Here is a 17,454-nt window from a genome sequence, read left to right on the forward strand (position 1 = left end):
GCTCTGATTCGATAATTTTTGACTCTTCATTCACATAGCAAGCAGCAGTTGTTCGTAAAATATTTTGATTTTGTCTCACATCACGAAGTAAGTTTTTCTTAATTTAATTAAGTTCAAGTAATTAAACTTTTTTAGCAATACTAGATCGCGCGCTGCTCACTTTGACAACCCATTCCTCTATTTTCCACTTTTCGTTTTGCTATGACAAATCTCGCTAGAATTTTCCCTCAAACCACTAAGTTTTCCTTAATTATCCTAATTGCTTCCCATCAATTAAAAGTTTTTTGTGCAAAACTAGATCTCACGTTGGTCAGTGTGTCACATCATTTGTCCATTTTCCACTCTTCATTTGGCTATGGAAATTCGGACAAAAATCCACCCTGTAATTTTCTCTCAACAGACTAATTAAATTTGGAAATTTGTGGTAAGGTCTTATGGGATCAAACTACTGAGGTCATCGGTCCCTAACCTTACACACTACTTACTCTAACTTAAACTAACTTACGCTAAGGACAACAGACACACCCATGCCCGAGGGAGGACTCGAACCTCCGACGCGGGAAACAGACTAATTACGTTCTTCCTAATTACCCAAGTTACTTTCAAGGAATTAAATATTTTTTGTGGAAGTACTGTAGATATCATGGTGGCGAATTTGATACCTGATATGTCAGTTTACTACTATTCGTTCGGCTACAAAAATTTGGGCAAAATTTCCCCTCAAATAAGTAATCAAATTTTCTTAATTACCTTGTTACTTTAAAACAATTAAATCTTTCTTTTTTAAAACTAGTTCTCACCCTAGTGAATTGTACCTTTCTCTCTCTTTGTCTGGCTACGCAAATTCGTCTAAAAATTCATCGTGTAATTTCTAGAAAGTCTTCTTTCCGCTCCACTCAAACATTTAACCAATAAGAAAGGAGGAAGTGCGGTCAGTCAAAGAAGAGAAGGGCAGACAAATATTTGGCAGAACACACGAGAGATTACAAGAATGAGAATTTCGCTCTGCAGAGGAGTGTTCGCTGATATGAAACTTCCTGACAGGTTAAACTGTGTGCCGGACCGAGACTCGAACTCGGGACCTTTGCTTTCCGCGGGCAAGTGCTCTACGGTCCGAGCTACCCAAGCACGACTCACGACCCCTCACCACAGCTTCAATTCTGCCAGTACCTCGTCTCCTACCTTCCAAATTTTACAGAAGCTCTTCTGCGAAACTTGCAGAACTAGCGCTCCCTAAAGGAAGGATATTGCGGAGACCTGGCTGGGCCACAGCCTAGGGGATGTTTGCAGAATGAGATTTTCACTATGCAGTGGAGTGTGCGCTGATATGAAACTTCCTGACAGATTAAAACTGTGTGCTGGACCGAGACTCGAAGGATCGCAGAGAGCTTCTGTTAAGTTTGGCAGGTAGGAGACTGGCAGAAGTAAAGCTGTGAGGACTGGGCGCGAGTCGTTCTTGGGGAGCTCAGATGATGCCGGCACGGTAGCTCAGCGTGTTCGGTCAGAGAGCCGGTTGGCCTCTGTAATAAAAAACTGAGTGGAAGTATCAACCACCGAACTTGAACAGGATGTCTTGGAAAAAAAAAAAAAAAAAAAAAGAAAGGTGGTAGAGCACTTGCCCTCGAAAGGCAAAGGTCCCGAGTTCGAGTCTCGGTCTGGCACACAGTTTTAATCTGCTAGGAAGTTTCAAGCGAAAGATTATTTTAACCCCCGATGACGATGATGACGATGAATTTTTTTATTTCCTTACCGCTTTTACTGACGACGTTATAAGACATTCTAGTACAGGCGTTGAGGACCTGGCAGTTATTTACTCAAACGCAAGCCGCAGATGAGACAAGAGGCGACCGCTGCTAGGCATATTGCGAGCCTGGTAGGCTGGCAGACGTACCGAGGTTGCAGGCGCCGTGGTGCAGCAGGCGCACGGCGCGGTGCGTGCGGCAGGCCTCGCGCCGCAGCGCGCACTCGTTGGAGTACGTCTTGCCGTCCGAGGCGCAGACGGGCGCCAGCTCGGGCGAACACGTGCTCTCGCGGCAGCGGCACGACGCCGCGCCCTCCCCAGACACCACGCACTCCTCGCCCTCGCCGCACGACAGCGACGAGCAGGGGTCCGGCGGCCCCGTCGCCTCCGTCGACGTCCCTAGCAGTACGTACAACGAGTGACATCATTGCCTGTCGTCCACCACAAGCGAGGCCTACGAGAAAGACAGGCGGCGGCGCGTACGTCACGAAGGTAGTCCTTCGCTCGCTCGCTCAAATCAGCAGACAAACTACGTTTCTACACCTGCTAACTCGTCCACTGGATCTGACGGGATACCAATTCGATTCTACACAGAGTACGTGAAAGAACTTGCCCCCCTTCTAACACCCATGTACCGCAAGTCTCTAGAGGAACGGAAGGTTCCAAATGGTTGGAAAAGAGCACAGCTACTTCCAGTTTCCAAGAAGGGTCGTCGAGCAGATGCGCAAAACTATAGGCCTATATCTCTGACATCGATCTGTTGTAGAATTTTAGAACATGTTTTTTGCTCGCTTATCATGTCGTTTATGGAAACCCAGAATCTACTCTGTAGGAATCAATATGGATTCCGGGAACAGAGATCGTGTGAGACCCAACTCGCTTTATTTGTTCATGAGACCCAGAAAATATTAGATACAGGCTCCTAGGTAGATGCCATTTTCCTTGACTTCCGGAAGGCGTTCGATACAGTTCCGCACTGTCGCGTGATAAAGAAAGTAAGAGCCTACGGAATATCAGACCAGCTGTGTGGCTAGATTGAAGAGTTTTTAGAAAACAGAACACAGCATGTTGTTATCAATGGGGAGACGTCTACAGACGTTAAAGTAACCTCTGGCGTGCCACAGGGGAGTGTTATGGGACCACTGCTTTTCACAACATATATAAATGACCTAGTAAATAGTGTCGGAAGTTCCATGCGGCTTTTCGCGGAGTATACAGAGAAGTTGTAGCATTAGAAAATTGCAGCGAAATGCAGCAAAATCTGCAACGGATAGGCACTTGCTGCAGGGAGTGGCAATTGACCCTTAACATAGACAAATGTAATGTATTGCGAATATATAGAAAGAAGGATCCTTAATTGTATGATTATATGATAGCGGAACAAACACTGGTAGCAGTTACTTCTGTAAAATATTTGGGAGTATGCGTACGGAACGATTTGAAGTGGAACGATCATATAAAATTAATTGTAGGTAAGGCGGGTGCCAGGTTAAGATTCATTGGGAGAGTCCTTAGAAAATGTAGTCCATCAACAAAGGAGGTGGCTTACAAACCACTCGTTCGACCTGTACTAGAGTATTGCTCATCAGTGTGGGATCCGTACCAGGTCGGGTTGACAGAGGAGATAGAGGAGATCCAAAGAAGAGCGGCGCGTTTCGTCACAGGGTTATTTGGTAAGCGTGATAACGTTACGGAGATTTTTAGCAAACTCAAGTGGCAGATTCTGCAAGAGAGGCGCTCTGCATCGCGGTGTAGCTTGCTGTCCAGGTTTCGAGAGGGTGCGTTTCTGGATGAGGTATCGAATATATTGCTTCCCCCTACTTATACCTCCCGAGGAGATCACGAATGTAAAATTAGAGAGATTCGAGCGCGCACGGAGGCTTTCCGGTAGTCGTTCTTCCCGCGAACCATACGCGACTGGAACAGGAAAGGGAGGTAATTATAGTGGCATGTAAAGTGCCCTCCGCCACACAGCGTTGGGAACCTTGCGGAGTATAAATGTAGATGTAGATGTAACTAGGCGTGTCCGTCCAAACGAAAACTGAATCTTTTACTGCAATCCGCTATTATGGAATCTTACTGTTATTAGTCCTATAATGATGGGAAGTCCATGGGCCTACTTATAATCTGTTACGGCTGCACTGGTGTACAATAAAATAAAATCATGCTAAAATGATTATCATTTGCGTAAGGCACCACTTCCAGCATGTAATGAGTACTGCTGTAAACAAGCCGTCATACCATTTATATCGAGAATTGATCTTAAATTAAATTTTGCTGTAGTACTGTTAATCAGTAGGACTTCATAATAGCAGATTCCAGTGGAAGATGCAATTCTCGTTAGTACTTACACGCCCAGCTGCGCGTTAAAAGGTTTAGAAACGCAATTTGTCTGCTGAGCTGAGCGAGCGAGCGAGTTCAGGACTACTATCGTGACGTACGCGCCGCGGCATGTCTTTCTCGTGGGCCTCGACCACAACTTACTCTACGTCACACTCGCTGTTTCTCTGGGCATTATTCGAGAAATCAAAACACATGCATACTCAGTATCCGCACATATCGATCGAAGTCTTATTAGCGGAGAGAACCAGTACGTCGTTCTCAATGAGGAGGCATCAGAAGCAAAGGTGGCGTCCAGCGCACCTTATGTTTCTATGGTAAGACTGCTGTTGTTTACAGTGTACTTATGTTATTTATTTATTTTAACTTGTGAAATTAGGGCCTTTAGTTTCTATCTGACATCAGATTAGCTTTTCATACATATAGTATTTCTTTACATTGTTGTTACTTAACAGATAACAATGAATTTAATGTGATAAAATATGTATAAAATCGTATTGATATACACCGATCAGCCTGAACATTATGACCAATTACGTAATACTCGGTGTGTCTGCATTTGGCTCGGATAACAGCGGCGACGCTTCATGGCATGGCAGCAATAAGGTCGTGTTAGGTCGCTGGGTGAAGTTGGCATTACATCTGTACTAGATATGTTGATAAAATATCGGTGTATCGATATCTCCCCCAGAAAATATCCATAAATATCGGCAACAGTTTCTTCCCAGATATATCGATATGTCGATATCGAAATGGCTTTATTCAATGCCGATATTTTCATTTTATATTAGACTTTTTTCACGGTTTTCGGTAAATATTTGAATTGTTCTCCTGAAATTATAGTAGAACATAATTTAACTTTCACTGTGCGGGAGGGCCTAACTACATTTTGAGCTTTAATAACGTCCAGCCTTTCTCTTTGACTGTGTCAAGCAAGTATAGGTGGCACAAAAGAGGAAGCCCGTCTGCTCTGAGTGGGTGTAGGTGTGACTGGAACAACAACATGTGAAGAAATAGCACGCCAGTTGCATTGAAAAACAATTTTTAACGTAGGTAGTGTGCTATTTCTTCACATCGGCGTTCTTCAAAAACAGTTGCTGAAAATGAGGAACAAAACTCTAAATGACAAGATTGGTCTTTGCGGCCTTGTGGAGAAGTGTGAGAGGGAACTCTGAGGTAATTGGAGCTCGGCGCCACCAACAGAAACTGCAACGTTTAGCTTCAGCTCGCTGTTTTCTACATCAAAAAAAATTATTTCAACATGAAGCCAGTGACAAAATAAGAAAATAAGGTATGAGACGTCAACTGGAATGAAATATTGCATGATAATCCACCATGTACTGAAACACGTATGTAACGTAGCAGCGATGGCGAGGCATTGCAGCGTCTCTGACCAGAGAGTATGCGCTTGACCGCGCGAGTGTTACGAGCAGTTCTCTGTCAGTAGTCGTTGCGAGCAGTAGCTCTATTCAGTTGCGTCGAGTACGCTAGTAGTCGTCATGCAGGGCGGTCGGTCAGTGGTAGCAGCCCAGTGCGGTTGTGTGATGTAGGCGGTCGGCATTCTGGTCAAGAGGCTGAATGAGGTATATTATTAATTAAGGTAATCATCAGATAATGTAAAGTTTATTTACTGTAATTAATTTTCTAACAAGTGCCCCAATAATAATTTTTATTCCAAAGCAGTTTTTACAAAACAAAATTTATTTAATTGCACTTCCCATTTCATTCCACTTCCGTTAAAGAAAAATTTCAGTTAAATCACGAAAAAAAAGGGAATATTATTATTTGCAATGCAGTTCCTCCAAGCTGTGCGCAAGAATAAGAGCAGAAATTTGACTAGCAGTTACAATGAGGTAAGAGTTTAATTCTGTTTTGCACAGGGCCAAAGACCGATATTTCGGTGTAATTGAATTTTCATTGTCACTGAGATTTCTTATCACTGAATAGACTTTAATTTTTTGTGAGGAATTTATATTTGAGTCAGATTGCGATTCTCATTTTTATTGTCATTAAATTTAATTGCTAGGGAGGTTACGTTTCGCTCCCATTCATTTATTATTTCTGTCTTTAAAATTTCAGTGGAGAGGTTACAGTACACAGTTGTTAATTAAGAACATAAGATTCGACCAATAAAGTATTGTAATACAAGCGTTTGGCTCTGAGCACTATGGGACTCAACTGCTGAGGTCATTAGTCCCCTAGAACTTAGAACTAGTTAAACCTAACTAACCTAAGGACATCACACACATCCATGCCCGAGGCAGGATTCGAACCTGCGACCGTAGCGGTCTCGTGGTTCCAGACTGCAGCGCGAGAACCGCGCGGCCACTTCGGCCGGCTAATACAAGCGTTTCAATTGCTCAAAGTCCAACAGTTAACTTACAAATTTTCAAGTTAAGTATTTTTCTTTCAATTCTTATTCTAAGGAAGATAGGCAGACTGCTACTTTGTTAGCCTACGGAATATCTAATAAAAAATCAATACTTAAATATGCAACTTTAAAACCAGCACCATATTTACAATGTGCAGCCGATATTTTTATGCCCCCATATGTCCCACACTGTACAGGGTGTTTATACATTAAACTTACAGTTATAAATGATATGTCAAATGAAAGAGCAACTCAAACACTTTTACCAAGAACCTTATAAATCTTAAATTTGAGCACCATTTGTCACACGGCACACATCAAGTCTGTACCCAAGCGCTGGATAGGCGGCAAGGGGCCCAATGACAGCTCTTGTTTTGCATGGCCTCCACGTTCACCCCACCTAAAGCCATGCGATTTCTTCCTTTGGGGCTTCATCAAGGATCGTGTGTACGTGCCTCCGCTACCAGCAGACCTCTCTGAATTAAGAAACCGGATTGAAGCAGCTGTTGCTACAATCACTGAAGACACACCAACGTTTGGGAAGAATACGGCTATAGACTTTATGTGTACCGTGTGACAAGTGGTGCTCACATTGAACATTTATAAGGTTCTTGGTAAAAGTGTTTGAGTTGCTCTTTCATTGGACATATCATTTATAATTGTAAGTTTAATATAATATATATTACAAAGCGTTAAAACCCCGATATTGATTTATAAACACCCTGTATATCGATTCTTTCATTCGATTTATCGAGGACAGATAGTAACACATTTTAAATTACGATATATCGAATTCGTCATGGTTTTAAAAATATCAACAGTCCTAATATGCACACACAAGTGACGCAATTCCCATAAATTCCGGGGAGGGGGTGATGACTGACACCACGTTCAATTCCATCACAGATGTGTTCGATCGGATTCAGATCTGGTGAGTTGGGAGGCGAGCACATCATCTGCAACTCGGCACTGTGCTCCATGAACCGCTCCATCACACTCCTGGCCTTGTGACATGACGCATTACGTTGTTGAGAAATGCCACTGCCGTCGGGAAACATAATCGTCAGGAAAAGGTGCACATGGTCTGCGACCAGTGTACGATACTCCTTGGCCCAGTATGGTGCGTTGCACGAGTTCTATTGGACCAATGTATGCCAACGTGAATACTCCCCAGACCATAAAGGAGCCGCAGCCAGCTTGTCTCCTTCCTACAGTACAGGTGTCAAGGAGCTGTTCCCCTGGAACACGATGTATTCGCGCCCTCCCATCGGCATGATGAAGAAGGCATCGAGACTCATCAGACCATGCAACGCTCTGCCACTGCGCCAACGTCCAGTACCGAAGGCCACATGCCCATTTAAGTCTTAGTCGCTGATGTCGTGGTGTTAACACTGGCGCATGCATGGGTCATCGGCTGCGGAGGATCATCCGTAGGAGTATTCGGTGCACTGTGTGTTCAGACACACTTGTACACTGCCGAACATTAAAGTCTTATGTTAGTTCAACCACAGTTCGCCGCTTGTCCTGTTTTAACAGTCTGCGCAGCTTACGACGTGTGACATCCGTAATGCCGCCATCCCTGGACGTGGTTCTACCTTGGTTCTGCCACCTTTTTGAAAACACTCACCACAAGTTGTACAGTTTCCGAAATGCTCATGCTGAGCCTCCGGGCCACCACAGTTAGCCCTCGGTCAAACTCAGATAGATCGGGCGCCTTCCCCATTCTGCACACGGACGGCACGCTCACTGATACTGAATGCATCCTGCGTGCGCCTTACTAGCAGTCATTCCTCCCCAGGTGACGCTGCTACCACCTAGATGTGTTTATATCGATAATATGTCGGCGGTCATAATGTCTGGCTGATCAGTGTAACAGATTTTATAATATATGAAGATAATGTAATACCACTGTCTACAAACAAATAACGTTAATGTTAACAGTACTACTACTACTGCTGTTCCTGCTACCACTAATAATAATAACAATAATAGTAATAATAATAATTATCTCTATCTATACTCTATTACCCCATGAAAATTTCTATGGTAGTTTCGGGGATTAGCGTGTACAAACAGACAACCAGACAGACACTACAGTTTTAGATGAAATTTGAATCTTTTTTCCTTGTGTACCGATTTTGATGAATTAAGCCTATACGTTCTTCCAAACTGTGCCCAAGATACCTCTGAAGCCCACACGAAATTTTGTCAAGTAGTTTTGGAGATTACCGTGTTCAAACAGACGGACAGACGGTTTTAGATAAAACTTAAAATTACCATGTCTTGTTTTGTCCGTGATCCGATTTTGATGAAATAAAGCATATATTTTGCCCCCAACCATGCTCATGTCACCTGTGAAAACACCAAGAAGATTCGTTAAGCAGTTTTTGAGATTAGGGCGTTCAAAAGAACTGTGAGACAATACGCTTTTACGGTTACAGGTAAGCTGAGCGTAGCTTGAGGTAACGTACAGGCGTTATTTAATCTGGACCCGATCATAAATAAAAAATATATTATGAATTAAATTTCATCTAAAACCTTCGTGTCTGTCTAATTGTCTGTCTGAACACGCTGAACTCCAAAATTTGCAGCCGATTTTTCATGGGGTTTTGACAGGTAAAGTGAGCGTAGTTTGGGGCAACAGATGAACTTATAGGCCTCATTTTATCGAAGTCTGATCACAGGAGAAAAGATATCGTAACATGAAGTTTTATAAATGTGAAAGCGTATTCGTCTGTTGCCTTGTCACGACTAAATCGCTGAATCGACTTTGATGAAATTTGGTGTGGAGGTAGCTTGAATGCTGAGGGCGAACACAGGTATTTTAAAAAGTAAAAAAAAGAAAAAAAAGTCCACCCTTAAAAGTGTGAAGAAGTGAATGGAACACATTTTATCATCAGTAAATATAAACTACGTCAAAAATTATTAAATTTCTAATGTACACACTGTAATATGTATCGCTACTTAAATAACACAATGCGTAGATGCGCACAGCTGCTCATATCCATCCGCATGTATCGGTCGGCAGCAACACTCTATGCGTGCCACATCTAGTGGTGGGATGGAGGGGGGGGGGGGGAGGGGAGGGAGGTGGGACCTGCATCGTGCTACGCTTACCCGAACAGTCAGATACGTGAGAGCAGCTGACATTATTGCCTGTACAACAGCTTATTTACTTACCATCATTCATCTTAACAAAGCTGCCGATATGCGAGCATAGCCTTGAGTGACAGCTAATAAGAATAACAGTACACTGCCTTACAAAATGTGAAGCATCCTGAAGAGGAGGAGGAAACGAAATGAAAAATCATGGGATGAAATGGTACGTAATGTTATTCCAGTCATTACAAAATTGGGTCAAATTTCCAAAGAACAGCAGTATGAACCCACTTATCAGTATGACGTTGCATGCACTAATTCCGTTGGGAAGGGGTCAGAAGGGTGTTTTATCCTATTCAGAGCCGAGCTGGTTCACATTTGTTAGAACTGGTCCTTGAAATCCTGCATAGACACTATGACAGAGTTGACAGCCTAGCTGGACCCACGCATATTGCACCGCAGACAGATCTGGGTATCTTACTGGCCACAGCAGTACTTCAACAGTGCTCGTATAGTTCACAGAGAAGCATGCCACGTGTGCACGAGCGTTGCCCTATTGAAAAATAGCACCAGGACGCTGTCGCATGACATGTAACACTCGAGGGTGCTGGAGATACGTGAATGTGAATACAATTGTGTCGTCAGAGTTCCCTCAGTCACTACTAGACGTGACCTGACGTCAGACCTGATTGCTCCCCACTCCACAACGCCAGGAGTGACATTACTGTGCCTCTTTAAAAAACTGCATGAATTGGTCCTCTCACCAGGCCGCCGCCATACTCGCCGACGATGGACATCCGGGGTAGTTCAAAAATGTTCAAATGTGTGTGAAATCTTATGGGACTTAACTGCTAAGGTCATCAGTCCCTAAGATTACACACTACTTAACCTAAATTGTCCTAAGGACAAACACACACGCCAATGCCCGAGGGAGGACTCGAACCTCCGCCGGGATCAGCCGCACAGTCCATGACTGCAGCGCCTTAGACCGCTGGGCTAATCCCACGCGGCATCCGGGGTAGTACAGAATCATGATTTATTGCTGAACAAGATGCGACGCCATTTTTCAGCAGTACATGGTTCCCGGTGGCGGCACCACCCCACCAGCCGTTTGTGTTGTGATGCTAAAATCAGCCTACGCATGAGACGATGATTCCCTAGCTTGGCTGCTGCTGGTCTCCAACAAACTGTCTAAGATGACACGAAATGTTGCAGGAAGTCCTTCACCTGTTTTCGTATTACAGGCACTGATGTGAAGGGGTTGCTATATGCTTGCTGCACAGTGCAGCCATACTCCCTTGCTGTGATGAGACGTGAACAACCGTAACCTTAACAACGACTATGCCTGCCCCCACGTTCCCATGCAGTCCAACATCGGACCACTGTCTCATGAAAGTGCCCCACAAGTCTGAATATTGCACGATTCGACCAGTCGCACGAATGGAGACGCACAATGAGACCCTTTTTAAATTTTGCTGGTGCTGATAACGCTGTCCCACACGAGTACGCCGCATTTCTCTGTCCTTCAGTTGTCACTCAACATCTGACGCTGTTCTTGCCCCCTTAGGTTCCCTACCAGGCCTGGTAACAACACTAAACACGAACAACACTAGTGAACTCTGGAGGTTGTTCTGTCTGTCAGAGAGAATTTCCACCCTTAGTCATTTAGATACCCGCCGATACTGCGTACGTGTATGAAGTTACGTTAACATACGAGCATGTCTTCTGGCCGGTTCACTTTTTTCGTCACACGATATGATAGCGGCAAACGCAAAATGTCCGTAGGGAGAGTGCAAAAGTGTTATTTTATGAAATAGCGAGTTACAAGGGGAGGAAATTTAGATAGACTGGAACAAGAAATTCAGATAGACTGCAGCAGCTGAGAGCTCTGAAAATGAAGAACATCTTGTTGAGAAGAAGGATACTTAGTTGTTCAGAGGTAGCGAGTACGTGCAGAAACAATGACAGCATTATTGTTGCTTTAGTAAATATCTTATTAACTGTCTTTTGAAGCTGGAGTTGTTATTCAGTTCTTTGGTATAATGAGGGAAGTTGTTCCAGAGTCAGATTCCTGCTACTGAAACAGAACTTCAGGAAAGAGGCAGAGTGATGGAGTGGGACAGAAAGGGTTCTTCTCGGATGGGAAACAGTGTTTCTCCTGTGTGGTTCAGACAAGAGCATTGAGATCAAAGAGACATACGGTGCGTGCCGTTTAACTGAAGACATTGAAATATCTCGAAAACATGACATTGGATCCAAAAAAATTATAGTTAAAATTTGTTACTCTAGGAGAGAGACATCCCATGATACCAAACTCAACCCCACACCCCACCCAGTGTGTGTGTGTGTGTGTGTGGGGGGGGGGGGGGGGCGAGACTTTTAAATCTGAAGTGGGAACCCCATTTTTATTAAAGATTCGGGTTCTACGGAAAAAAATAAATGTTTCGTCTGAAATATTTTTTTTTTGTTACGCGAAAGATGGCGCTGCAATCGGAAAAAACAAGGTGGGTAGAAAATCTTCTGCTTCAAATTGCAGTCCACTGACACTTGAATTAACCTCCCACCTGCACAATGCGAGGGTAGGACAGACAATTGTTTCTAACTTTCTGTGGGACTGCACTGCCTGCTGCGGTAAATCGTAGATCGCTACACGGTCACAGTGGCGCATCGAGCAGTCCCGCTGGAGGAATACAACGTTGAGAATGGGGTTTCCCAGTAAAAGTTATGAAATAATTGTCTGTCCAACCCTCGCAGCGTGGAGGTGGTGGGTTAGTTCAAGTGTCATTCGATAGAATTTTGAAACATGTGATTTTCTGACCATTTTGATTTTTTCCAATTACAGCGCCATCTGTCGCGAAAGGAAAAAAAAAATGTTTCAAACCAAATTTATGTATTTTTTCCCGTATAATCCGAATCTGCAATAAAAATGGGAGCTCTCATTTAAGATTTAAAGATGACCTCCTCCGCCCCATCCCCCCGCCCCCCCCCCCCACCCCCCGCCCCCGCCCTTTGAAATGGGATGGGGTGGGCAGTTGAGTTTGGTATGACTAGATGTCCCCCTTCGAACCGAACAAATTTTAACTATCAGTTGTTTGGATCCGATGTGTAGTTTTCGAGATATTTCAATGTCTAGAGATAAATAGAACACCGTGTACATGGGGAACAGTGTACACTGACAAGGCGGTAGGGGAGAAAGAAATCTTTGTGCTTGTCTGCACATAGGCAGGATAACTGTGCATAAGATGCTGAAATATGATCAATGAGTCGAGTCGAACGTCACACATATATCAAATGTTGGCATTCATCGACAGTTTTAGGCATCATGAGGGTTCCTCAGGAAGACATTGCAGGATAACATCGTTGTTATCAACAGTGTAAGTGTAAGTACTTGTTTAACTTCCTTTTTCATTTCAAAAGGGAAGAACGTTTCATGTTTTTTTTAAGGCATTGAGATTTGCTGATGCCTTTTTGTACATTGCATCTGTGTGCTCAGTCCAGTTCAGCTCTTCATCTGCTGTTACCGCTAGACTGTTTTCCGAGGGAGAGAAACTGATATATGACCCATTTAGTATTAAAGATGGTAAGGATTCCCGGTATTTCGTGATAATGTGTCTACTATGAGCAACCGGGACCTCTCGGATTTTGGATGTATTGAAATTTGGCCCTATATTCTGAGCCCATTTTGAATGTGCACGTATGTCAGCATCGAAATTCTCGACAACTGTCTTCATGATTTTAGATGTAACTGGAGGTTATCAGCACGCTTGTCGTACTTAACAATAGGACAGAACTGATCTCACATCATTGACATACAATGAATGAAATTTAGCAGCTGATACATAACCCTGTCGGACGCGTGGTACTGTCTGCATTCAGACTTCATGGTACCGGACCTAACACATTGTTGGTGAGGTATCAGGTTCCAGCGAAACAAACCACTGTACTTGGAGAGAAATTTAGGCTGCTAATTTTGACCACGTCGCGTGCTGGTGTGATAACTAGGTGGCGTTCACAGGGACCTTAGGCGGAGAATTAAAGCAGTTGTCCTCGGCAGCCACATGTCCTCTATGGTCGACAGCGTCAGGGGGTTTGGTTTATAGGTTTCACCAAAAAAGCATGAAATCCAAAGAACGTCTTTCTGTTACCAGGCAAAGAGGAAAGAGGCCCAGTAGGTTGTAAGTAAAGACAGGAACGAGGCATGATTTAAAGCTAGAGAAGACATAGCACATGGTAAATGCCCATGCAGAGAAACCGTAGAAGGTCTTCAAGACAATAAGAGGACAACTGGGATTAGTGTAACAAGCACTGAAGGATAGATGACGCATTATTATACATTATTTACCGAAGACAGAGTTTGTTTCTTACATCCCACCATGCATGAAGACTGGAGAGTGGAGAACATCCCACCTGTGACACCTTATGAGTGGCTTAAAATGTGCAATACGCGAAGACTGTCAAAGTCCAGGTCCAAAGTATCGTAGATGCAGAACCAGTGGTGCTATATGAAATCTTGGTTAAAATCGACAACAAATGCTTAAGAGGAGTTTAAGTTCCAGGTGAAAGGAAGTAAGCTGCAATTAGTTCTTTTCATCAGGGTAAAGATGCAAATACATGATTCAGAAGAGAAGAACGGATTTAGATTGCGGTGTTCATGCTTAGATGGGATAGTTATTTTACAGAATCTCGTAGAGAAACAAGGGTCAATCGGCTCAGTGCTAGAGACTCTTTTAGCCCTTGTGGATTGCAGAAAGCCTATGACACTGTTCTTCTGCGAAATAGGTTATCAGTCATCATGATAAATAGCGTCGTATCGGCGACGTATTTTAAAGCTATACAAAATTTTGTGCACTCTGTGCTAGTTCGGTTAACGGTGGAAACATAGTTTCAAAAATGGTTCAAATGGCTCTGAGCGCTATGGGACTTAACATCTGAGGTCATCAGTCCCCTAGAACTTAGAACTACTTAAACCTAACTAACTTAAGGACGTCACACACATCCATGCCAGAAGCAGAATTCGAACCTGCGACCGCAGCGGTCGCGCGGTTCCAGACTGAAGCGCCTAGAACCGCTCGGCCACACCGGCCGGCAAACATAGTTTCACAGTCATTTATAGTCTCCAGAGAACTTCAACAAGGATGCTCTATGGCGCCAAGCAAATTTCAAATCTGTTTAGAGGATTCCTTAAGAGATGGAGAAAAAGTATTGCGGAATGGAAATAACCACAGAAAAAATCTTTGTGTACCGTTCTCTTTGCTGATGATCAGTATAATAACCGGAGGAAAGGACGATACTGCGAAGACTGTACTAACAACACGAATAATGGGGACTGACAATTAACATGCATAGAAATTAGTATTTAACAGCAGATATTTAACTGATAAAAGCCATAGGATATGATAGTGAGTATCGCTTCCATCCATTGCCTGAAGCACAGGTTACGTAAATAACTAAATAGGCCAAGGGAAAAGAGCAATAAGACATCTCAACTCTTTTCTCTAGAATATAAATATAACAAAAAGGACTAAGCAAGCCATCTACAAAATTAATTGTTGAGGGTATTGCTGTATATGACGCAGAGACAATGAACTAAGAGAGAGAGAGAGAGAGAGAGAGAGAGAGAGAAGGAGAGAGAGAGAGAGAGAGAGACAGAGAGAGAGGGAGGTGTTACTGGTACCCGAAGCGTACTTTTGGAGAATCTGGGCGTGAAGGACAATACAGTAAGAGAGATTATTGCACCCAGAAAGATGATATATGTAGCAGAAACAAAACAGCTGTTTTGGCTCGGACATGTAGAGAGAATAGATGACGGCAGGTAGCCAAAACAAATTTGGAACCCAGAAGGAAGATGAAGAGCGGACACCCGCCACGCTCATGGAAGGCTTTTAAGTGCCTATCAGGTAATGGCGGACAGAGGCCTCTAGGAAGGAGACTGGCTGAATAAAAACTTGTGGAAAACGGAGAGCGAGAAGCGACCATAACAGTAAGCATCACTCGCTATATGATGATGATATAAAAAGTACTATGCAAAAAGTTTCGACAAAGGCCCAAAGACATAAAGTGGTGTGGTTTTAATGGATTTATTCGAGCTGCAGTCCAAACCGTCCAGCATATGAACATTGTGAAAATGGTGTTCTAGCACCGATTCCAGTTACTTACACGTGTTTCTGCCGGCAAAATGTTCGCTCAGTGACTCAAACCTGATGTTACGGATGGTTGATAGCAATCAAAGAGAATCAGATGATTTCTCTCGAAATAAAAGTTTATGTAGACGTACAACGCTATTTTTTAATCTCCTTATTTGTGCTTGGACATTACACCTCAGTCAGATCGGTTGTTGTGGTAATGGAATGAAGTCGAATTAAATCTGGCGCTGCTGAAGGAATTATATTAGGAAATGAGATACCAAAAGCAGTAGATGAGTTTTTCTATTTGGGCGCCAAACTAACTGATGATGAAACTTCCTGGCAGATTAAAACTGTGTGCCCGACCGAGACTCGAACTCGGGACCCGAGTTCGAGTCTCGGTCGGGCACACAGTTTTAATCTGCCAGGAAGTTTCATGTCAGCGCACACTCCGCTGCAGAGTGAAAATCTCATTCTTGTAACTGATGATGGCTGAAATAGAGAGGATTATAAAATATAGACTGTTAATAGCAACAAATCCATTCATGAAAAGAGGAAATTGTTGGAAGCAGAATGGTTAAAAGCAGAAGATTAAATGGGCAAATCAAGTAATTAATGAGGTAGTGGATGGAACCTGGAAAAAAAGACATTTATGGCATAACGTGACTAAAAGAGGGATCGGTTGAAGGGTCGGTTGATCGGAAATACTCAAATAATTGCCAATTTGGTAATGAAGGGAACTGGGAAGGGGAGAAGGAGGATTAAAAAGGAGACCAAAGGATGAATTCAGTAAGCAGATGTAAATGGTTAGCCAATCAGGCCGTTTCGAACGGCCTGCCAGATGCAATTAATGTTAACAATTCTCATAGCGAAGATGATAGCCACGAAACTTCTCTGCCTTTGGCTCTGGTTCGACCCTTACTACCACCACATTTCCACGTTTTGTACCGCTCTCAGCTTTAGGAAACCATACCGAAGACGTCGAATCTGGAGGGGCCGCTTCAGTTCTAATTAACTTGGAAACGGTGCTACGTATCGGATTTTTTAACAATTATTTTTCAGTACAGCTTACCCTGCAACACCCTTACAAGATTTTCATACTTTTTCTGACCAGCCTGTACAAGGAAATATCGTCGCCTGTAAGCAAGTTTTCAGCTACGAAAGTTAATTATTATTTTTCTGACATTTTCATTTGATACTTATGTGGAATTACGAAATCTCAATCCTAATTTTCATTTAATTACAAAAGAGTACACATTTTTAATTTGAAATGTAGATCTAACTGAATCTCAGCATCAACATGTTGCCTGCTTTTCTTGGCTGCATTTGGGTTGTTGCAGAGGGAGGAAATGTCTACGGACCACAGTAAAGTTTTGTGAAATACAAGAAGAACAAAACTCGGGAACTGTTTTTTTTTCCTTCGTATTAGCGTCAGAGGTAACTTTGCTAAAAATAAAATATTCCAGAATCAGGGAAATAATGAAGTATTCATTTCTCTGGTCCCAGAAATTGAATCACCTTCTTTCACTGCAGCGCCTGTACATCTTTATTCATATTGTATGCTTTACTGATAATCGAGTGAACAAACTGCTTAAAACGCCGAAATGTGAACACGTAAATGACACTTTCTGAATCCGTGCGCCTAAAGAGTCGTGACTAATGGTGCTGATTTGGAAAAAAGAGTGAAGAACTCGGAAGATTTGCGGCGGTCCACGTGTTCTTCGTGACGAAAATGCAGCGTTCGAGCTGCCCAGAAATCCAAAATAGTTTCAACTTCAGAC

General features: G+C 43.2%; 1 protein-coding gene across 1 annotated transcript in view; it reads right to left on the reverse strand.

The window, feature by feature from the left end:
- LOC124775412 (agrin-like) overlaps positions 1–13,926 on the reverse strand; it is a 187,581-nt gene extending 173,655 nt beyond the window's left edge. Inside the window, exons 1-2 of the mRNA XM_047250245.1 lie at positions 13,917–13,926; positions 1,892–2,140 (exon numbers count right to left, since the gene is read on the reverse strand). Of these exons, the coding sequence (XP_047106201.1) occupies positions 1,892–2,140; positions 13,917–13,926 (259 nt within the window). The remainder of the gene's footprint in view (positions 1–1,891; positions 2,141–13,916) is intronic.
- Positions 13,927–17,454: the final 3,528 nt, after the last annotated feature.

This window comes from Schistocerca piceifrons, chromosome 2 (assembly GCF_021461385.2).
Source record: "Schistocerca piceifrons isolate TAMUIC-IGC-003096 chromosome 2, iqSchPice1.1, whole genome shotgun sequence".
NCBI lineage: Eukaryota > Metazoa > Arthropoda > Insecta > Orthoptera > Acrididae > Schistocerca > Schistocerca piceifrons.